This window comes from Anopheles funestus, chromosome X (genome assembly GCF_943734845.2).
Source record: "Anopheles funestus chromosome X, idAnoFuneDA-416_04, whole genome shotgun sequence".
Lineage (NCBI taxonomy): Eukaryota > Metazoa > Arthropoda > Insecta > Diptera > Culicidae > Anopheles > Anopheles funestus.
This window is the reverse complement of record NC_064597.1, coordinates 16298470-16321722: the sequence shown is the minus strand read 5'-3', so window position 1 is coordinate 16321722 and position 23253 is coordinate 16298470. Positions and strand designations below refer to the sequence as shown.

General features: G+C 39.6%; 1 protein-coding gene across 6 annotated transcripts in view; it reads right to left on the bottom strand.

Moving 5' to 3' along the window:
- LOC125764686 (signal transducer and transcription activator) overlaps positions 1 to 23253 on the bottom strand; it is a 36540-nt gene that overhangs the window by 11332 nt on the left and 1955 nt on the right. For 4 of the 6 annotated variants that reach the window (XM_049429202.1, XM_049429194.1, XM_049429231.1 and 1 more), the window contains exons 3-8: positions 3522 to 3852; positions 2437 to 3410; positions 2225 to 2348; positions 2013 to 2136; positions 1394 to 1883; positions 970 to 1309 (exon numbers count right to left, since the gene is read on the bottom strand). In XM_049429202.1, the coding sequence (XP_049285159.1) occupies positions 970 to 1309; positions 1394 to 1883; positions 2013 to 2136; positions 2225 to 2348; positions 2437 to 3410; positions 3522 to 3649 (2180 nt within the window). In that variant the 5' untranslated portion in view covers positions 3650 to 3852. Of the gene's footprint in view, positions 1 to 969; positions 1310 to 1393; positions 1884 to 2012; positions 2137 to 2224; positions 2349 to 2436; positions 3411 to 3521; positions 3853 to 11627; positions 11745 to 11796; positions 11975 to 23253 lie in introns of those variants that run through there. The other 2 variants (XM_049429220.1, XM_049429211.1) reach the window with 2 other exon arrangements.

Here is a 23253-nt window from a genome sequence, read left to right as displayed (position 1 = left end):
AACAAGTAGTATAATCATTTATAATGAAACAAAATAAAGTAAATAAATTAATAAAAAAAAACTGACTAGAAATACAGCCTTTCCCTTTAAATAGGTCATACCATATAGCATTGCACTAAAATAAAGTGTGCTGATTCGAAATACTTCGGGCAATAAGTGAACAACAAAAAGATGAAAACGGTTAGAGTCGACGGCATATAAGCGAGCGTTAGTACAACAAATATGTGCAAAAATGCTTCAATGTGAAATCTGAGTAGCATACAATATGAAGATAAAGCATGTAAATAAAGTTTCTACGAAAAAGATGCAAAAAACGCGTAACACGAATAAAGATGCCTTCTAAAAAACAAATTTGAATTCCGTGCATAACTGCTACAACAAACATAAAATGTTAAATAATCTAAAACGAAACAATGACATGAATTGTGCAAAGAAAATATAAAAAAAACAGAAAAAACAAAACAAATGTAAAAGATACAGGATTTTTCTATTCAGTTTAGACTAACCGCACACTTTTTCCTGTTCTGCGCACTTGATTTTTAACATGGGTAGGCACAAAAACATGCTGCTTGCTAAAAATCAAGTGCGCCGAGTAGGAAAAAGTGTGCGGCTAGTCTAAACTGAATAGAAAACTCCTGTATTATTGAGTAGAAATAAAGAATATTACTCATGTAGCTACACTACTGCAACTTAAGTGGTATTTACACATTCCTAACCTTAAGCTTTCTTGCATTTCTACCTATAACACAAAACACATACACTCAAGTTCCATTCATACTAATTCCATGTCCTCGTTTTTACCCGCTCATTTCCCCTTTTTTATTCCGAGGTGTACTATTTACAATGAATTTAAGCGTGCAGAAAGCGAAATGAAATAGAATGCAACTGGTAAGGTATGAAGTGAAACAAAACAAACAATAACAAAAAAAGCACATCCACACATACGCACAAACTGTACAAAGCACTTACCCGCTCGAGGGCGTATCGCGGGATGCATCAGGTGATTGAATGTTGTAGGACGGTGTGTTCGGGAAGCTATTCATCTGATTGTTGGTTGGACCGGGCATCAGTACGGCACGCACCTCCGATGCGATGTAGTTTTTGTTACGCGGTGGTCCCGCCGGGGTCGTGTACCGATCAAACGCTTCGTGCTTCGGCTTGTTCGGGTACAGATAGAAGAGATCGTCAAAGTCGCGTATGCGATCGGATAGTGAACGGGTGGAGAAATCTTTTGCCGTAAATGGTTGAATGTGCAGTATCTGTGGCTGTCCATCATTACCCTCATTTACCCAGGCAATGGTAATACCACCTACAACAAACAAAAAAGGAGGGAGCGGAATGAATTTAGAGTTTGCCAAAATGGCCAAAGGATGTCAACACCGTTTCTCCTTACCGAGCTCACTATCGGAGAAGCGCAACAGGAAGGTACCTCGTGGGCACTTGAGCAGATAGTCCTCCGCTTTGGATTTGTGTATGAAGCCAATGATGCTACCATCCATCCACGGACCGCGCAGATGTTCGCGTGTTACCTTCATCGCCGCGTAAAACCAATCCCAGAATGTGAACGAACGGTCCGGTATCGGTTCCTTGCAAAACTGTGACCACATGATTGTGAGATCATTCGGTACAGGGAATGGCAGGTTCGTTTTGAATGCTTTCTCGCACAGAAAATGCATATTTTCCGCCGTCAGCGAACGGCCGGTCGAAGCGCGGAACTTCATATTGAGTGCTTCCGCAAGCTGGTTCCATATCACCTTATCCGGTACCTGGAACGGAACACGGTTTATATCGGCAAACGCATTATCCCAAGTAATGGTGGCCCATGACTGTGGTTCTTGGTTTCCGTGCACGATCACCACTACTGGAAGGGAGATAGTCCACACCTACGTAATGCAACAAGTGGACCAGCAACAACAGCAAAAGAGAGGAAAGAAAAAGAAACATAAGACAACAGCAATGAAGAGATGCGAGGAACTTGACTAATTTTAAAAGAGTCTAAAAATTATACGGACCGAAAAGACGAGATCGCCATGTCCCACGGCAAAGCTGGACTGGAAGAGTAGCGCAAACTTTTCATCCATCACACACTCCGTGCCTTTCTTTTCCGCGCGCTTTATTTTCTTCAGCTGCATGTTTCTAAAGAGTTGCAAAAGAAAAAATAAATACATCTCCAACATGAATATATCACATCTCATTATTCAGCTAAATGCAGAAACATTCTTACCGGAAGCTCACTGACAGTTGCTTGGTCGTTTCGTTGTACTCCAGATTGCCGATGTTGTTCATAATTTCACCGCACGACTGTTCGGAAGCTTTGTTGGTCTGTTGCGTTTGTTGTGCTTGGGCCTCTGCACAATAGCGAGCAGAGGAAGAAAGAAAACAAAATAAAACACATGCAATAAAGTCTCCTTATCGGCGCTATCACCACACACTTACCGGAAATGATAGACACCTTCACCTGTGGGTTTACCATCTTGATGTTGAGCGTGTTGCCGACGAGCAGCCGAACGGTAGCGGCGAACCGTGTGTTCGTCTTCATTACCTGCGGCGGTTGCTTCTCGATTATGAACGTATTGGTGATGAGCATCTTCAGCAGGTTGGTCACATCGACCATCGCCTGTGGCAACAGATCCGGCACATCCTCCTGCTCCACATGCAGCTTCGATTTGTTCTTGATCGCTAGCCGTATCTGATCCTTCGTGCTCCAGATGATCTCCGCCAAACTTTCGCACCATGCCTGTATGGTGTCGAGGTTGCTAGCGCTCATCATCGATGCACCGTTGCCGGCGAAACCCTGGTTAATCTTCCACTGCGACAGATACTTGTTCAGCACCTTGTTCTGCACCTCGTCCGTGATCAGTATAGTCTTTCGGAAGCCGTCAACCAGCGCGAGCCTCTTCCCGGTGCACAGCTGCAACCGATCGTTCACCATCTTCTGATGCTGGGCAAGCTGGTTGTGTGCATGGGCCCGCATCTCCGCATTTTCGATCGTTTCGAGCTGGGCCCGGTTCTTCTGCAGCTCATGCACCTCCAGCAGCAAATGTTCGTACTCCTTCATCAGGTTCCGGTTGTCATTTTCGTTCGTGCGCACCATTATCTGCAGCTGCTGGACCGCATTGAACACCTCCGTTACCTCCGGGTCCTGCACGTTCACGCACTCATCAGGGTAGGCAACACACTGTCGCTCCCGGTGCAGACAGTTCATCAGATGCTGGTACAGCTGGGCCGGATTGTGCGAGAACAGCTGGCGGAAGTTTCGGGCCGATTCGTTCAACCGGATCTTGATGGTGAAGTTCGTTTCCGGCAGATTAATAGCCGTCCGTTCCAGCTCCATGATGAGCTGGTTGAGAAAGTTGGCCGCATCCTGCTCGTACACCGCTTCCTGATCGTTCGTGTAAACCGGCGCATTACTGTTTGGAAAGGGAGCAACAACAACAAAAATAGATGCGCGTACGGTTTAACCATCATCTGTTACGCTGGTGCAGTCGTGCATTAACAAAAAAAAAACCATCATTACTTACAGCAATCGTTCCTCTATCCAATCTGCTAGATAATGGCGCACCTCGATCGGGAAGTTGCTGCCATAGATGAAGCGAATCTGCTCCAGTATGGGCTGCGGCAGCTGATTCACCCGGGCCCACAGTGACATTCTGACGTTTTTTTGGGGGTAGGTGTGTTTTTTTTTCTCTCACAGTTGTTCTCTAATTGCCACACAAAAGAACAATTCGGCCTAGCTGTCTAGCTGTGCGGGTTATACTGCTGGTGTTCCAGGGCCTCCCAAGTCTGTACCGGGTTGCTTGCGTCTGATTGCTTAATTACCAACGCCAAAGGTCCCGCTCTAATGAAGCACGACTGCGGAATGGAATGGAGAGAAACATTAAGATTAGTCTCTGACGCGCTACATTATACCCTTTCGCCCACAACTACACCCATTCTGATCATGTTTGCTACTCAAGGTTTGCCCACTATACCCACAAACTATATTAGCACGTCAACACGTCTATCAGCGTTGTTGTTTCTTCGGCTTATGGTGAAACCCTTTACCAGTCCCTACTATATCTCCCATTCAGAGACATACACGCACACATACGTACATACACCAGCTGATCATAAAACCGATAAGTCAAAGCTGCTGCCGCCGCCGGATGGTAGAACTGTACTTGAAACTGCATCGCACAGACATTGCAAACGGTCCCAAGCACGGAACGACTTCTCACGAAACCTACCCGTGCGCTAGATGTTCACAACACGGCACTCTGCTTCTGGTTGGGGAATTCCTGCACCGTGTGTACACCGAGTGCGTGCATTAATATGCATCCATACCAGCACCCTGGTAGAAGGACCCAAACATTTCAATCTTTTCCAAAGATCTAAGCATTCTAACCCTCGATCTCACTCTTTCTCTTTCTCTCTCACTCTTGAGTTCCTGCACTGACCTCTGCGTGATGCAATTTTGCATACATGAATCCTCCAACTTCCTTCCTCCTTTTCTCACCCCCCGCCATCCGAACCACCCTCTGTCACACATTTATTCACTCTCCCTATCAAGTTTACGAACCAATCTGCAACAGTAAACATTTCCTGGAAGTTGTTTATGCACTGTGCGTTTGCTATTGCGCCTGGCACTTATTGATTGCGGTCCCGTGTTCTGGCTAATCATCTTAGAATCACGTTAGACACTCTGTCTCCCATGGTACCACTTTTTCAACTTGACGAAAAACAAAAACAAAGGACGTCCGGCATACTACTTTCTCCAATTTCCTCAGAACACACGCAGAGCGAATGTGTGGAGCGAACGTGATCCGAAGCGACTTTACCAGAGTGCTTTATTTTTATAGCACTCACTCAATCCAACACGGGTCGTACCCACGTTGACCTTTAGAGCAGGAAAAGCAGGAGTGTGTGCATTTTTCGATTCTATTTTTTGCTGCACATGTATCGAGTGCATTAATTCGCTATTAAGAATAAGCTTTTAACCTCCAACTCGTATGCCAAGGCTAGCAAGCCTTGGTGTTCTAAAGCACCTAAAAGACGCTTCCTTTAGCTCTCCCTTTTGCTTCTAAGGCTGACTAAAGAGTTATTGGTGCTATTTTTAACACCACTGATATACCTTCTGTATATGTATTCCATTTGTATAACTTCGGATTAGTATGTTTTACTTATTAGAACAAATCAAATTACCTATTCTTGACCCTATAAGTCACATTCTGCAGAAAATAATCTCTTCCACTTTTTTTCACCTGACCACCTAATGAGAAATATTGCTCTATTTTTAGAACACCACGTGCATATATTAGTTAATGCATAGACAAAGGTAAATATAAGTCAACATTATGATCATATTTACATTTTACTTCCTAGAAACTGGTTATTTATATCTCGGCGATGTCTGAGAATAATGTACTCAGATCATTTATCTTGAGACATATGACTCCAGTAGTTGAACGGCTAAAACGATTGGAATTACCCTTGAATAGATTGAGGAACTGTGAGCTCCTTAGGTTCATACAAGGTAGCGACTTGTTAAAAAAAACAAGTAGAATTTATATAAACTTAAGAACCACATACTGCCATTTTTGTCAATAAAAAAGTGTATTTAAAACTTGCAATGTACATTTTAAAAATTTGCCTCTCCGATGTATTCATTAAAAAAAATCTAAAACAATTTCACTTTTAAAAATTTGTAAAAACTGTTTTCCACTTAATTTATATATAAACTTTCTCATAACATTCCTAATTCCATGTTTCTGCTAGATTTCATTAAAAAAAACCTTTTTTCAAGTTTTTCAATTGTATGTCTCCTTTAAGAACAACTGTACTAAAACATAAAATAAAATGGACTATCTTTTTCAATAAAATCGTAGTATGGTTTGGAATGCATTCAACCCCCAATCATTCTTTAAAAATACAACAAAGTACTTCTTCTTTCTATCCAGGCATCTCACCTAAACCCGCTTGTATCTGAATAATCAAAACCCTTCGTGGGTGGTGAAACAAAACCGAATTTTAGATCGAGATTTGAACCGCGTTCAGTCATGTTGGCTAATTCATGCTTGTATCGACAAGGCCATTTCATCGGCCCATCCATTAAACCGTTAAAATTACATACCATTCCTCAAATCGTAATACAAAAGTGTCAACTGCTACGGCTGAATCTTGAATCACACGTTAAAACCTTGAAATCACATATTGCGAGAAAACAAATTAATTTACATTCAACAACCCTTTGCCATTTTATCTTTTAAGAAACCATCTTTTCTATCCTGTAAAACAACTATTACCTTCTCTACAAAGGCACATACTTGTGTACCACACATTTATATGAGTGTATGTTCATTTCCAATGAAATCCATGACCGTTCGATTGCACTGTTCGTACTCATCAGCCACCAACAGACCCCAGACCAGGCCGCATTTGCCTTTCCTCATGATCTTTTTTATTCTGGCTCCCTTTTTATTTCTTTTCCACCCTCGGCATAATAAAGTGTGTGAGAAAAAAAAAACAAATTAAAATGTAAACCACGTCATTTTACTTTTGCCGTCATCAACAAATTTTATTGTTGATCACACACACACTTGGAGGCGCAAGTAGTACCGGCTATTTAATGGTAAAACATTTTTTCGTTTAGCACTGTCGCAGTTAACACCGAGAAGAACCAAAGGGAAAATGATCTATACAGAAAGCATCACAATTTGTGGGACCAAACCTTAACTGAACTCGGGTGTTACACAAATTGGTAGGCTTTTAACACGCCAGCTGTCCAGAAACGAACTAACAGACGTACACATACTCGTAAGCAGGAACTGCTAGACGATTTATTCCTAATTAATGAGCTCCTAGCTAATGGAGCTTTTTATTTAACTGCAACTCTCCGTTTTCCTTATTTTAAACGAACTTCAGTAACTTCTTACACAGGTTCTTAACTAACGAGAAATGAAGCATTCCCTTTCGTAAATATTTCCTTTTTCTCCTTCCTCCCTTCCTTCAACACCAATGTTCAAAGCGATCGCAGAAAATTAAGCCATCGGTTTCGTTTGTTTCTTCGTGGGCTTCCAAGGAAAAGCTGATGCGTATCGACTCCCTTCCACCTCCTTCTCCTCCCCCGGTCCACCCTTTTTCCGATGCAGAGGGGCACGTACGTGTGAATGCATAACTAAAACAAACAGCACCATTTTGCTGTTTGAGGTAGCGGGGGGAAGAGGGGCAAGGCACGTTCATCGGTGAGTCCCTTCGTTCCCGATGCATGGCATGCATGATCAGCCCCGTCTTCTTCAGCGTCTCAGGGAAGGTATCGAATTACGCAGTGCAACACACTAATTGAAGGTAAGGGTGAGGAGAGAGGAGCGGAGAGGGAGGGGAAGAGGAGAAGGAGAATCAGGACAGGTGACGGGGAAAGTGTGGTGTAAGCAAGTGGATAGGTTTCTGATTGCAAACCATCGGCACTACTGTACCCGTTTCCTCCCTCACACATGCCCCCATCCTAATCACATTGAACTGCGGCGCCGTAAAGCCTACCTCTAAGGAATGGAGGTTTTTATTTTTTTATTGTTGGGATCGAACGGGAAACAACGGTGCCCAACCAGGGTTGGCGATGAAAAAAAGCATCAGAAAGGAAGGAGAACCCGAATGCCAGGGGTCAATATACCAGGAATTGTTTATAGAATTCGTACTCCGGTACTCCCCTTGGTACATAAACGGTGGGTCACACGGACTGCTGAGCATAACGTAAACACGCATCCCGGCCAGGAAGGAAGAAGGGCGGGTAAGAGAGAGAGAGTAGGGGGAGGAGGGGTGATTTGGAGTGTTGGGTGTACGGTAGTGCGGGTACTACTAATAATGCTTCTTGCTGACTAATCGATAGCAAACATTGAACCTTCCTCCTTTGCTTCGGGCCAGAAATAGCACCAACAATAAAGGAGAAGCACCGCCGTTGCAGTTAGCGGACGAATAAAAATGCATCCACTGTGATTTTGTTGATTCTATGTACAATATGCTATCGCAACGTAAAATGAATGTGATAATGGAGCATTTAAAAAAATAAATAAATCATGCATCAGCAGTTGTAATGAAGAGTTTTATCGGACATCGGTCGGAACCACAATACGCACGTGAAATTTGCGTGAAATTGCGTGAGATTAAGAGTTAATTCTTTTTGTCTATGCTTTCTTAGAACCCTAATCAATTTTAACGCGAATTACCTAAATCTGTCTAACAGCACAACTGTTTAGGTGACGCCCCACTAGCATGCGTCACTGTTATCGGCTCGCGCCAAAATCTCAACCAGAGCGCGGAGAGAGATTTACGTTACTACAATGGACGAAAAAAAGTTTATTGCACGATTTTCAACGATAAAATTTTATTGTTTCAGCTTTGTAGACTTGAGCCATGGGATTGATAGGCTTCTAAACTAAATCGACCAGATAATATTATACTTCTGCATTCTGTAATCCTTTCTTTTTAGTCCCTTAATCTGAAATCTTTTTTATTATTATTACATTTTTTTATTATTTTATTATTTTAAAAGAAAAACCATCGGTTCATAAAAAAAATCTTCTCGTTGTGTAACAAACCTTACCACATAAACAAAACAACCTCTTTTGTTCGATGATTAATTGAAGCCAAAGAAAGCCAACTTTGAATCCTTATCCCTTTGGAAACAAATGCACACGCAACTACAAACAATAGCCCATCTGTACAATGGAGGGGAAACAAGCTGCTTGAAATAGATGACAAACAACAACAACAACAAAATTAAAGGGAAACGCAACACCAAAACCAAAAATTGTGAAAAAGCGTAAGTAATTAGATGGACGGGAAAAAAAACATTCTAAATGTAATCGGCGAACCAGGGTGGAAGGAATATCCCGAGCGACCGGGCGCCACAAATTAGCGGCTCTGTGTAAATAAGTTTGTGTGTTTATGTGACAAAACAGGCAGGAGAGACAGTGAGAGAGCGATAAATTAAAATACAGGGACACGACGTTCTTTACAGGATACACAACCTGTTGCTTGTAAAGGACAATTTATACAAAATAAAGAAGAAAAAACACAAACTTCCATTCGCGCAAGATAAGAGCGACTGGAAAGGAGGAAGCGAGATAGAGAGTGAAAAAGTAAAGGGATCCCAAACTCATCCTCCTTATACAAAACACTCCAGACCGGAAGCTGCTCTGTTGACCCACATTTCAATTTCGAAAGGGCTTTCGCTATTACGTATCCTTTTATATGCTCTTTGTCTTTCTCTTTCCTGTCCTCTCTCTTTCTTCCTCACTCTACGAGTAAGTCAGTAAAGGTGATTGATCTTTCTCTCACAGCATTTTTTTCTTCTCTTCTACAAGGATAAGGTGTGTAGCTCTCGCTGATAGGAAAATTGATTACAAACCACCATTAAGGGTGTCCCTTTTTTACGACTGCTGCGCGCTCGTTATCTCTCGCTCGTTCCTTCTCTTGCACAAAATACCGGGATCCATCGTTAGCTGCTGTTAAAAAGGGCGCATGCTTCCCGGGGACGCCAAACCGAATGGCTCTAGTGTTTTATCGCTTTTGCCAAACCCAATCGAGGTGAAATAGATCACTGCGTGAGGCCAACATTTATAGCTATGCGTTTTTTTTTTATTTTACAAAACTCCCTCTCTCCTCACACGTACACTCACTCAAATGAATGGATCAGTTATTGAGATGGTATGCATTTTTACTGTAAAAAATATTTCAAAACGATCGCAATATACATCGAAAGATATGTAGGAGAAAATTTAAAGAGAGAGAGAGAGAGAGAAAAAAAGAGAGAGAAAGGAAGTGAAATGAATGAAACACAACAAAACTCAGCTGGAACGGAAATTATCACCCGGGGTAGAGAGCAAACAGATTCCCAGAATTACCAGGCGTTGTTCTTTTGCCTTTATGCTTTCCGACCCTCTTCATATATCGAGGGTGCGAGGGTGGAATTGTGAGTGACAGGAAGGGTGTATGTGAAAAAAGGGTGGAGGGGGGGAGGGTCATTTGGATAATGCAAGGGATAATTTGTCCCATCCTACAGTAATGAATCATGACTTTTCGTCCTTTAACACCTGTACGAACACGCTAATAGCCACTCACTAAATCATTCGGTAACTCAGTGCTCATAAACAGGGTTTGTTAAGAAGAAAACAAGCAAATTATTCAGAAAGCAAGCTTACAATAAGAAAACCAAAACAAGAGTTTAAGTTATTCAAACTATTTCATTAAATGACTTGCAAATAATGCACTGTGAAAATGTACTCTATTTTTTTTTTGAAAGGTTAATAAAGCATTTAAAATAGATTTCGGTGTCCTTTTCCGGCTTGATAGCCACGGTGCCACAAGTTAAATATTTTCCTGTTTTGCGTTACCGAAACGATGATGGTTTTATTGTATTCCAGATGTGTTGATGGTCGAATAATTGATCGATGGATTATTATTTTAAATGTAACGACTACAAACGAGTCCCCATTTTTGCCCCGGTAATATGTTATGTTCCGTGCTATGTATGTTTCAATCTGGACCGAGAGCCCCGGCCGTTGTCATGGTGAATTGACGCAGCTCTACTGAACGATATGGCTTCCTTCACACACACACACACACACACACATACACAGGCGCACACCACCCACACCGGGATAGAACTGACGTCATCAGCGATCTCAAGCCGCGCTTACCGTGATGTCGTGCCCCGCGATTAGTTATCTTTTCGCCTTTTCCGGCATTGTAATACATCTGTTTGTACATCCTCACTTTCCCCACACACGAAACATTTTAAACAGCATCACTGATTCGGTGAACCAGTAGCAATATCCCTCGCTATCTTGTTGAATGAACGAATTGAGCTTGCAATGTGCAACAGAATGCAAAAATCCGTTTGCACTGTAACGTTTTTCCACAGCCTTTTTATTGTGTGTGTGTTCAGCTAAACTGCAGATTTAATCACACACTATACGCCATCCGAGAATACTCCTTCTCTCTCATTCTATGGCATCAATTTATTTAAAAAAAAAATAAACACACATCCATGAACTTTATCAATTATGCAAATTAAATCGCATTTTAAATGCAAACATTTTAATGCATCCAGAACCGGTAGGATGTGCGATGAAGGGGTGCGAGCGAAAAGAGAGAATCAATGAATTGAGAAGGTGAAGTGGCCACGAGACGCAATAATGCGCATGTATACGTGTCTGTGTGCATCGTTCAGCAAATTCTACTCTGCTCTCTTTCTATACAGGATGCGGTTCTGTCTAGTTCAGCGCAAAATAGAAGCAAAAACAACAACAAAAAAAACTGCCCACACAGCAACGTGTTGCTTTTTGGCTGCTTTCGAATGATATTATGTTGTGTTTTTAAACAAAACAAAAAAGCACACCCAATAGCAAAACAAAATTTGCTTTTGCTTCAATTGATAGCAGAGCACTGACATTGTATGCACATCAAAACAAATGTGATGGTTTTGCAATTTGGGTTTTCTTCCACCAGTTTTCTTCAACCGCTGGAATTGTTTGACAAAACATAAAATAGACAACAAAAAAGTACGACCAAGACTTTATTATTAACGAAATTCGTTTTGATCGAAACTATGCACATAGAGTATAAAACAACAAAACGGAATCCCCACTAACCTAGAGAGAGTTCAAATCCAGACAGGTGCAACCTTCCGGAAAGCAACACTAGTAAACTGCTTCTAGTTTCTTCAACAACAAAAAAAACAACTCCGAAAACAATTGTTTCGTACGCACTTTTTGCGGGGCAGATAGGTGTGTTTGATAAGAGCACGCAAAAACACTATACCCGCTATCGTTGCTTGTCGGAATGGAATGAAGAACTTCACCAAACATTCACGCAAACAGTCGCACACACATACACGCGCGTGGATGATAGTTTTCTAACGTTTTAACACTGTTTTTGCATGTACGCGGCACACATGATGCATCAAGCACCATCACCATTCGATGCGTACAACTTCCCGAATCGAACTGACGTGAGTGACCGATTGATCAGTTCGCTTTTATACGCCCACCGTCACACTACCTTTCTCGTTCGTACGCACGCACGCAGATTTGCTAAAGCACTGCCCCGATCGCATGCTCTTGCACGATAACTCACGATGGTATCCGGGGGTCTTTATGCCGGTTACAAACGGGCACTCACCGAAACCCGGATTTTGCGTGAGCCTTTTCCGCCAAAAACCCAAGCGATGTAGTATCTAGCCCTATATTTCGGACCGTACGGTGTTGATATCAAGCGTCGCACGATGGAATCAGGAAACGTTCGTAGAATGACAGATGTCTTTTTTTATACTTTACATTAATTTATACTGGGGCGGCTCGGTGGTGCATGTGAAAAACGGCGCCCGTCCACACGGCAGGGACCGGGTTCAAATCCCATCCGGACCGTCCCCCCGTAGCATGGACTGACTATCCTGCTACGTGGTAAAATAAGTCTTGATACGGCCAGGCCGTTCTAACCGAGCAAAAAAAAAAAAAATTAATTTATACTAAAACAAAATTATTATTAATAAAAATAAAGTAACCAACAGTAGGGAAGCGTTTTGCTTCGTAATGATGCGTCCTCGAAGAAGACTCAACAGCGTGTGTATGCATGAAAAGGCAAGGAAGATTTGTATTACAAGAAAGAATAAAAAACCCACTTGATCAACTTTCTTCCGCACACTAATGGTTAACAAATTTACCGTAATTAATAGAACATCTCTACAATGTAGAAATTGATAAAAATATACAGTGAAGTCTCCCTAAGTTTCTTTAAGATGAACATTTTTTTGCAGTCCCTTAATTTGCATTAATTTGCATTTTTTTTAAACATAGAAAATCTCAGTGAAAGTTGCATTAAACACCAATATTTAGATACCAATAGTCCAATAGTTTTCACTGTCTGCTCGTCTTGTTTGCGTTTACAGAACATGATTGAAAATGGCAGCCCCTTTGATTTGCATCTTTGGGAAACTTCACTATATTAAAAATCTCAAAGTTTCATTATCCCGGAATATACTGACAATTGTAAGATAAAGGAAAAGGAAGCGAAGGAAAAACGAGAACATCGATTACTGACTTGACTGATGTTTAGCTTAGAAAATTGAGGAATACTTTGTGTAGGTTGTGTGTGTACTCTTTTACACTTCAGTAACACGCTCTTGAATTCCTCTTGAAGTCCAAACAAATTTGTAAAATTTTATTTCCTTGAGTCTTCTTCCTCCCCTTTTGACTTATCTTGGCCCGCAAGCCAAAATAAGTTTGACATCACTGGTTTAAGCTCTTTGTAAACTTATCATAAAGTATTGTATTAAGTATAAAGTGAAGTATACGGCCAGGCCGTTCTAACCGAGCAAAAAACAAAATAAAGTATTGTGAACACAAATATCAATTAATCCAATTTGTCTTGAAATGTATTGTTCCATTGTTTTTATAACAATAAAAATAAATTTAAAAACTAATTTAAAAAATGCTTTAAACTCAATCAGACACTATATTTTCGGTTTTGTGTTTGATGTTTGTGAGAATGTTTAACGTTTTTAATCGAAGCAGATGATATGAGAATTGTGTCAGTAACACCGGTGGAAGTGTTCGTTGTATGTAACATCGTAAGTAGTGTTGGGTCAAGTAGCTCTTTTGCAAGAGCGGAGCGCACCGCTCTCGCTCTCTAAAGTGTGAGGTGCGCTTGAGGTAGCTCCACACGGAGCGCTGCACACAGGAGCGATTGTGCGATGCGCTCCCAGGAGCGAAGTTTCGCACCACAAGGAGCGCTGCACGCAGGAGCGATTCCTGCGATACAGCTATCTCTTTTTCCCGTGAGCTGTGCGGGAGCGCGCACAATAAGATGACCGGAACGATTATTAATTTTTTGTTTTTCATTCTTTTCTTCTTTTAAAGCATTATTTGAGTAAAAAGAAACTTATTGTAACAATTTCGCCTTAAAATAAAACAAATTTTTAAATTTTGCTAAATTGCTCAAAAAATGGTTAGGGGTAAGCCTTATGAAATTTTTGAGTTGAAATTTTTTTTAATTTTTTTGTTGTTTTTTATTCTTTTCTTCTTTTAGAGCATTATTTGAGTAAAAAGAAATTTATTGCAACAAATTTGCATTAAAATAAAACGAATTTTTAAACTATGCTAAATTGCTCAAAAAAAATGGCAAGAGGTAAGCCTTATGAAATTTTCTAGTTGAATTTTTTTTTATTTTTTGTTATTTTTTATTCTTTTTTTAATTTAAAGCATTATTTGAGTGAAAAAAAACTTATTTAAAAATTTAATAAGACTTATTTTAATTTAAAAATTAAAATAAATCAATTTAAAAATTTTTGCAATTTTTTTCAAAAAAAAGGAAGGCTATAGGGTAGCCTATATGCTACAGGCCTTACGAAATTTTCAAATGGGAGCGCATCGCACAGGAGCGAGGATACTTCGCTTCTGGGAGCGCATCGCACAATCGCTCCTGTGTGTAGCGCTCCGTCCATTCATATTTATAGTAAGTTTAATTTAACACATAAAAATCACCACTTAAAATCACAAAAAAAAACATTAATTTATACGTCAACTCTTCAAACCACCCATATGTACACACCACGTCCATTTGACGTTTCATATCAATTGCACGCGATTCTCTATCAAGTTTTGTCGATTTGCTAATGTATTTCGTGTTTCGATGACATCTGCCGTGTATTTCATATTCATTTGCGTGATTCTTTAAATTGGGCTCGCCGCACCCTATCATTTGCGCTTCCCTGTAAATAATGTATTTTATTTTTAATGTAATATGTTTAATTTTTTCTTAAATAAATTTTTTATTCCAACATACCGCTATTCGGAGAACAATTTTACTACTGTGCGATGTTGATTTATTACAAAAAAACTCTCTTTCCTTTCCCGTGTGAAGGTGTCCTGCGTGAGTGACTTGAGAGTACCATTAGAGTACCAACATTTGCGGAAAAAAGGTAAAATAATGAACAATAATGTCTATATTTCAATGAATAGGCTTTAAAAACACATACTAGAAGTTTATGTAACAACATAAAAGAAACTAATTAAAACCAATGCTTCTCTAAGCAAATAATACAAAACACACTCCACGCATCTGCTGACACACACAGAACAGGATTAAACGACAACGACACAACAGCCTACGTAAAGCGTTGTCGTCGACAGGAAGCTGGTCCCCAAAACACCCTTGTATAAAAGATGGCGGTGGAAAAGCTGTTGATGGCACGCGCGAGACAAAAACAATTCGCTGAATTGTTTGTTTGGCCTCTAGTTGGGTTCCTTTTTCCCTTTTCTTATCTGCGCTGTTTGGGTGGTGGAGTTTTTCTTTCTATTCGTTCTCTTGCAAAAAAAAACACACACACACACACACATACACAGCAGACTGACTGGACTGTCGCTCTTGTTACATGGTTCGCGAAAGTAGCGATTTGCGTTGTTTGCTAATGTATGCAAAGAATATAATAATAAGCAAAATAAAAATAGAAACAGCTACTATAGGATGCTGGAATCAACATAGTTGTTGTTAAATTATTAAACATTATAAGAGAAAATAGTTCTATTGTATAAATAAATAAACTAAATAAAGATACTTTATGAAATATTAATTCTATTCCAATATCTATTGCTTGCCAGACCTTTACACTACCCTGCCACTATATCCCGCATGTCACGTCAACTCTGGCGTCAGGTTCCTTAGAGTTCGACAAAATGTACAAAATACGGCACAAATTAGTGAGGGTTTTTCCGACTCGCTGAAAGTTTTCCCCGAACGTCCCGAAAACACACGCAAAATAAATAAAACATACACTGGATGGAGGCCGGTTTTCCGAACAAACCGTGGGGTAGAAGAAGAGCTTACAAGCTGGTTGCAGTTTGTTCGAAAGAAGTACCAATTAGTGAGCAAGAGTTTTTCTAGCATTCGTACATTCTTGCTGCATATGGGCGTATTTAGGAAAACCAAACGTTATCAACAAATTGCAATTGCCGGATATCTTTCCGGCGTCAAATTTTCCTACATATGGAAGAAAAAAAACAGGGAGAAACATGTAGGAAACATAAAAAACACATTTTCTTGGAGTAACGCAGCAAACGGAAAGAATGTAAGTAGAGTATAGGGTTTTCCCGGAGATTGCTTTTATACAAGCGCTCATTTTCCCGGGCTTACAACATGGTTTTGGAGAGCTTGCTATAAATATATTATTATTTTCTTTTTCAGGAGCACGAATAATATCCTTCTTTCCTCCCTTCCTTCTCCTTTCCACACATCGAAAGAATGAGAGAAAGCGTTTGAGTGACTGGAGCGCCAAGATTAGGTGAAACGAAAAGCGACGAGCCTCAGTTTGTGCTGCCGTTAGCGATATATTTAGATCAGTGATGTCAAACTCGTTTTGGCTTGCGGGCCGGTTTGCTCAGACCTCAATGAGGGCGTATGTGTGACATGTCTGATTTAGATAACAGGCGCCGTAGCCGATAAATGGCGCCAGGAGATATAGAAAAGCCAATATGATCACCACTGGAAATTATTCAAGATATGTATTAAGTCCGAGGGGGCAGCCCGGTGGAGCATGCGATAAACGGCGCCGGTCCACACGCCTGGACCGGGTTCAAATCCCATCCGGAACGTCCCCCCGTAACAAGGACTGACTATCCGGCTACATGGTAAAATAAGTCTAGTAATCCAGAAATGGCCGGCGTGACCTGTAAAGTCGTTAAAGCCAAGAAAAAGAAGAAGAAGAAGAAGACTAAGTCCGAATTACTTGTGAGTCTAAAGTTAGGTCGAAATAGAATGGTTGACAATGACAACAGCGGTTGATGTATAAGAAGAATGTTGACGTCGCATTTTTTAAATTATAACACTGTAGTTAATTAACTATTATATGTGATTAGCTTAACCGGCAAACCTAGCTTTGCCCTTAAACATGCCTTTTGTAATTAAAGCAAACATTTTGAGTGTTCAATCTTGATTCGTGTGGTATTATTATAGTGGCGATTAGAGAATATCGTTGATTAATTGAAAATTCTTAAATTATTGCCATTCTTAATCCAAATGATATTCCCAATCAAAGCAATTCTTCTTCTTTTTTGTGGCTATTCTGCTACTTCAGGAGACATTTCTGGCTTTCCTTGACGATTGGGATTTAATACCAGGTGCTTCCGTGGAAGCCACCGATTTCACATGTACCATCGAGCCGCAAATCACTAAATACCATTTTTTAATTATTTACACACTTGCTTTTTACTTATTTATCACTCACTTTACGCTTTAATCAAGAAAATTGCACAAATAAATCGTCATTTGTACCTACTTTGATTGATTTATTCGTTAGAACTTTTTTGTTTCAGTAGTGTTCAACATTATTCGTGTTGAAAAAATGGCTAACTCCCGTAGGAAAAACAGAAAAGAACTCATAATATTGGCCAGAGGCCACCTAGCGAAACGAAAAGTAGCGGTAAACCTATTCTCATACCTAAGGAACGTTCAGCGAAAATTTCATACAAATCGGTGCAGCCGTTTAAGAGGAGTTTGCACACTAACACCGTGACACGAGAATTTTATGTATATAGATGAAGTCAAAACTTTCTTAACTTCTACACCAAACAGTTTAAAAAGTTAAATGTTTTAAGACGAACGCTTTTCAGTAGTGAATTTTGTTGGTTTTTTTTTGCTTAAATTCTTTAATCGTTTTTTTTTCGACACTTGGCAGTGTGATGAAATACTTGTTTGCATCTTCAGAGCAGACAGATTAAAAAAACCGTTAGAACAAATTGATCAACCCTTTTTTGAAGCACTCATGCAACTCAATTTTGCCTCTCTTGAGAGCGGATCGCTTCGTGCGTTATTTTGGTAGTGTTAGTTGTGTCCCGGAACAACATTTAAAGGACGAATCTACGTAAGGTAGCTCACGATGTAAAGCGTGAAAAGCAACCGCGGGGGTGGAATGTTTATCGTTGAGAGGAAACGCAAAAGAACGCCTGTTGCTATTCGCAACCGGAGAAAATAAAATAAAAAAAACACCAACAACCTGATCCAATATGGAGCAAGCGATGCTCCCAGAATTGAAAACGAAAAGGAGAAAACGGACAGAAAAGAGAAATAGGACGATGCCAGTGGTAGTATTGGGTGGGGCACATATATTGAATTCGAATCGAAAGGTGACCGAATTTTGAAAATTACAGACACAGGACACTCGCAAAACAGGCACGGCTCCGTTAATGGGCCAGGATACGATTGAGCGACTGAGAGTATGGCAGTGAGCTCGAGAATTATTTTTAGAACCATATTATCGGGAAAATAAAACAGTTCACAGTAAATAGGGTGTAGGGATGCGATATGTGGAAAACGGAAAATGGTCCCTTCCCCTCATCTCGCCTTCTCTCCCTGTCCAGTTCCTTTATATGTTTTGCTTCCCAATGTAGTGCATCATTATTAATTTAAATCACTTTGCTGTAGTTTTGTTGTTGATTTTTCATCCTCCCCTAAATAGGGAAAATTGAAGGACAAAGGACAACTACTCAAGACCCATCCCGTTTGACACACACGGTACAAAAACAAAAAAAAACCATCGAACAAACATACAAACACAGTACGAACAAAAGTAAATAGGGGAATCACTCATTCATCCATAAATGAAACTCGGTGCAGCCATGAAAATGGCACACATAGAAGACTAATAAAGTAAGATAGAGAGTTGCGGATGCTGGGCAACCGGATGGAGATCTCTATCCATAGGTAAACTTTTGACGGAATGCAATGAGACAACCCAAAACGAAATTGACAACAGCACGAAAATTACATTTAGCTTTAGCCTTTACCCTTTAACACTAAGCCAACATGGTCTGCTCTCCTATTTACCGCCCCGAGGGTAAGGATAAGCTCTCTTCATACGAACTGGTTTAGTGAGAATGTCATACAAATTACCTCAATTAAAGTTTGTCATTTAATGATTACAGTGATGATTAAATTGAGTTGTTTGGTGATAAATCCCGAAACCATTTTATTGAAATTAAACGACAGTATATGGATTTGTTCTGCTCATCAACATGCTTTAACAGCAAACATTACTTTATAAATATTTTTTTAACCATAATTAATCCATATTTTTCTACTGGTTTGTTAAATTTGGCCATTTTACTAACACTTTCACATAAATAATTGCACAATACCTGAAAATAATAGCCTGCATGAGTTAACTATAAAAAAGCGAAAAAAACAAATCAACGGTTACGCTTTAATATTATCCATTTCAAGTAAAGCATATTTCTGGGAAATGCTTTGTTTTTTGGTATTTATAGCAAAATGATAAGATAATTACAAGAGCATGAGATTCGTTTTCGTTGTAATCGGTACTGTATTTTAAGATACTAGTATGAACTGTTAATGCTTTTTCCACATAAGTACAAAGTATTTTATCTGATTCATCACAATGGTATCAGAAACGTAATGATTTACTTCTAGCACACATGTTAGTAAGCTGAAGAAAGAGAGAGGAATTTTCTGTGCTTCACTAGTAGCAACGGATTGGGGAATCTTGTTAAAATCAGCTTTGACATTAGTCTATCAACTTAATGGCCAAAGACAATACTAGAAAAAGCAAAGAAAACACATTCCTGAATGTGGTGCGATCAGTCCCATTAGTGTATCGTCCTGTTTTTGATGAGAAAAATGTTTGGTGGGATTTCTAAGAGGTATTCTATTATGAGTAGCTGAAACATTTTACGCATATAGAATGATATGCAAGCAAATTTAGAAGATTTAGAAGATTTGTAACGAATCTATTGGACCTACGCGGAATTTTCTCACCATTCCAATTCGCTAAAGGTGGAACCACACAGAACGAGCTCTGCTGGTTTGGACAAGAAACAGTAATGATCAGTAGCAATGCTTTTCTTCATTCTCACGACCGACAGTTCTCCTCTCTCTCCCTCCCTCCCTCCTATCCTTTTCAGTTCGTTTTGGTCCCGGTAAGCTCCATACCCTTGGCAACAAGCATTTTTTGAAACACCGCGCGAAGGAACGGAGCATAATGAAACTGATTGTAACCGCTTGCTACTACACATATAACAAACCTTTTTCTTGATGGACGTTCAACTGCATCAAGCGTTTTCTCTCTGTTTGTTCTTTCGTTCCCCAATCAACACCCCAACTCGCTCACAAAAACGAAATCGATCCCTACCAAACCCTTTCTTTACGTAATTTTCAAAAGGTATCTTCTAACACTGTAAACTAAAACCGCACAGGGAGCATGTTAAATAAAAAGGTGATGTTCACAATCTTTTTCGTTTGTTTTTGGGTACATATCTGGTTAACTGATCGTTGCATAAGAAATCGTTAAAATTTTATAAAATGATAATTGTTTTTAAATTTAATTTAATTTAAATGTTATATCCCATTCTAATTGATTTTACTGTTTCTTTTTTTCATTTGATGACACCCTAATTCGGGTTTTATGTATTCATAGTTCGATAGTTAACTCGTGCTTTTAACTCAGATGGAGTGAGATGTTTAACTTGGTCATTAGTTAATTAGCAGCATATATTATTTATGCCGATGCTTCCGGTATATCTATTTCACAAACATTTGCATTGCATATGGGAAATGTGGAGACTGATAAAAAAGAAGAAGAAACATGGAAACTCCCAATCCCAACGCAAAACACGTGCGCTTGTGCAAGCAACAAGCGAATTTAAATATTTTTTGTGTTGCTGCCTTTTTTTAATTTTTCCACTCTATGTAATTCTATGTAATTATCAAAATGCAAGGTTAAGGCAAAAGGGCGAGCATAGACTAGTTTGCAGCGAGCGAACCAAACAAAAAACAAAAAACGACTAATACATAAATAGGAAAGAAGGGAAGAAACGAAGAGACATAACAATAACAAAACGGTAAAGCTTTTGAGTTAACAAATCAACAACAACAACCAAAGTATAAAACCCTCAACCCTAATAGAACCGTAAATGAACAACAAGGGCAAACTGTTGACGATGAAGGATGAAATTAAAAGGAACACATAAATAGCAACGAAAGCGCATGAAGAAAACCCCGATACGCAGCAGGAGAGTGATCTACACGCAGGACGCAAAACGTCACGCAGAAGGATCGCTATAAGGGAAAAGTCATAAAAATCTGATCTTTTTCGAGAGCACAAAGTCATAAAATCAAGCGACTGTGCCAATGGCACAGTGAACAAAATAGTTTAAACACACAGAAGAAGGAAGAAGGAAGCAAGGAAGTTGCAGTGTGTTGAGAACGAAAGAAAGACAAAGGAAAGAAGAAAAAACACCGAAATAAACAAAAAAAAGGGTTTTTTTTCTCTTCGAATCCTTCTTCAACCGAGAAGACCTTCTTAGGTTTCCTTTGTAAGTCGACGGACTTCCCGCATGTTGCCTTCTTGGTGGTGCGTTTTTTTTAACAAGACGTTTACAATCTTCTTAGACACCCCCGGATGGGGCGACATGGGATTTTTACCCATGTGTGTATGTGTGTGTGTATGTATGTAGCAGGAAATCAAGCAAGGACAGAATGAGACAGGAACAATCCCTTGTATCTGATTACGCTTATGCCCTCGAACACAATCACTGTGTTTTCTTTTGCCTATGGTCAAAGAAATGACGTTAATGTTTGTTCAAATTAAAATAAATTGTCCGAAAGCATAATTTCATTTTTAATTTCTTTGATTTTAAGGATATGTAAAAAATATTTCTGGTTCATTCAAATAAAATCGAAAACCTTAAAATCAATATTTTTAATTTTACTATTACTCGAATGTACAGTAGAACGTCGATTATCCGGGGGCAGATCAACCGGCGAGCGAATTAACCGTGCACCGGAAATTGACAGCTGTTTAACCGTGGTGAACATTTGTACTGATGTCAGGTAGGTTAAAATTATTTCTGACCAAACGATTTATTTGAAATGTTTTTATTTTACTTTCTAAACAAAATTTTAATTGTTTTTTGATAATAAATTGTTTGGTCCGGAATCATTCTTGGCATCAAAAGGACTACCACAGAGACCCATTTTATTATTAGATGAAGTCCAACCCAAGAGATCCGTCACATCAAACATGTTTCTGGAACAGGACGACCAAGTGTTGTCGGAGTATAGGTGACATTGACATTTAAGGGACTATTATCCGTAGAAATCGATTAACCGGCATCAGTCCAGTCCCTAGCACCCCAGATAATCGACGTTTTACCAGTGGAACGCCGATTATCCGTGCGCATCGGGACTCAGCCCTTGCCGGATAAGCGAATTTCACGGATAATACGCACAACTCTTTTTATTGATAAATATTAGTGTTCAGTGTGCAAATAAAAGGATTTTAAATAAGTGAAAAATAAATCTATTCTATTTCGTCGAACTTGAACAAATTGCATCATTCCCTATTGAGGCTTTCATTTCTTGCCATCATCGGTTTTGCAGATAAATGTCAATTCACCTTTGGAACTCTCATTACCGAGCTGCACGGATAATGGGACAGCCGGATAAAAGGTACCCGGATAATCGGCGCTCCACTGTATTTGATTTGACATTGATCGTTCACAACAAAAAATGCTTCAACATATTTTTTTTATGCAGAAAACAGCAACATTTTCAATCTGTCAGATTAGGATTATTATCATTTAGATGACACATAGAGCGAAAAATTAACCTAAAAAGCAAATAAATTATATAAATGTGACAAACATTTATTAAGAAGACAATATCATTTGATAGCTATCGTTTGTAACGTGTTTCCGTGTGAGAAGCTTAAAAAGTTTCAGTTAGGAGTGCTTGGGAAACCTTCCAAAAACGTCTTTAGGAAAATTCCAACCAGACAAACACACATGTAAAAATCCTTAATCCTATGCCTAGCTGCGCTAGACAGTCTTTATACCTTTTCTGCTCTTGCTTCAAACCACCCACAATACTAGCATAGCGAGCTAAAAACAGCAGCGCAATAACCGGTGAACAAAACACACGTATGCTCCAAACATATACATAGCAAATACAAACGCCGCTACGGAACAGACGATCGTTGATCGTGTTCCTGGAACCTACTGACATGTTTCGACACGACGCACACACACACACCCGCAAACAAACAAAAGCGGATATGGTCTGGAAACGTTTGTGTTGTCCAGTCGCTTCACAATTTTGTGTCTGTTTATCTTTCATGTGCGACTTTCGTGCGAAAAGGGGATTACATTAATCATAATCATGCAAACAGTGCAGCATCGAGTTCCCATTTCAAACATTTATTTTTATAGCCAA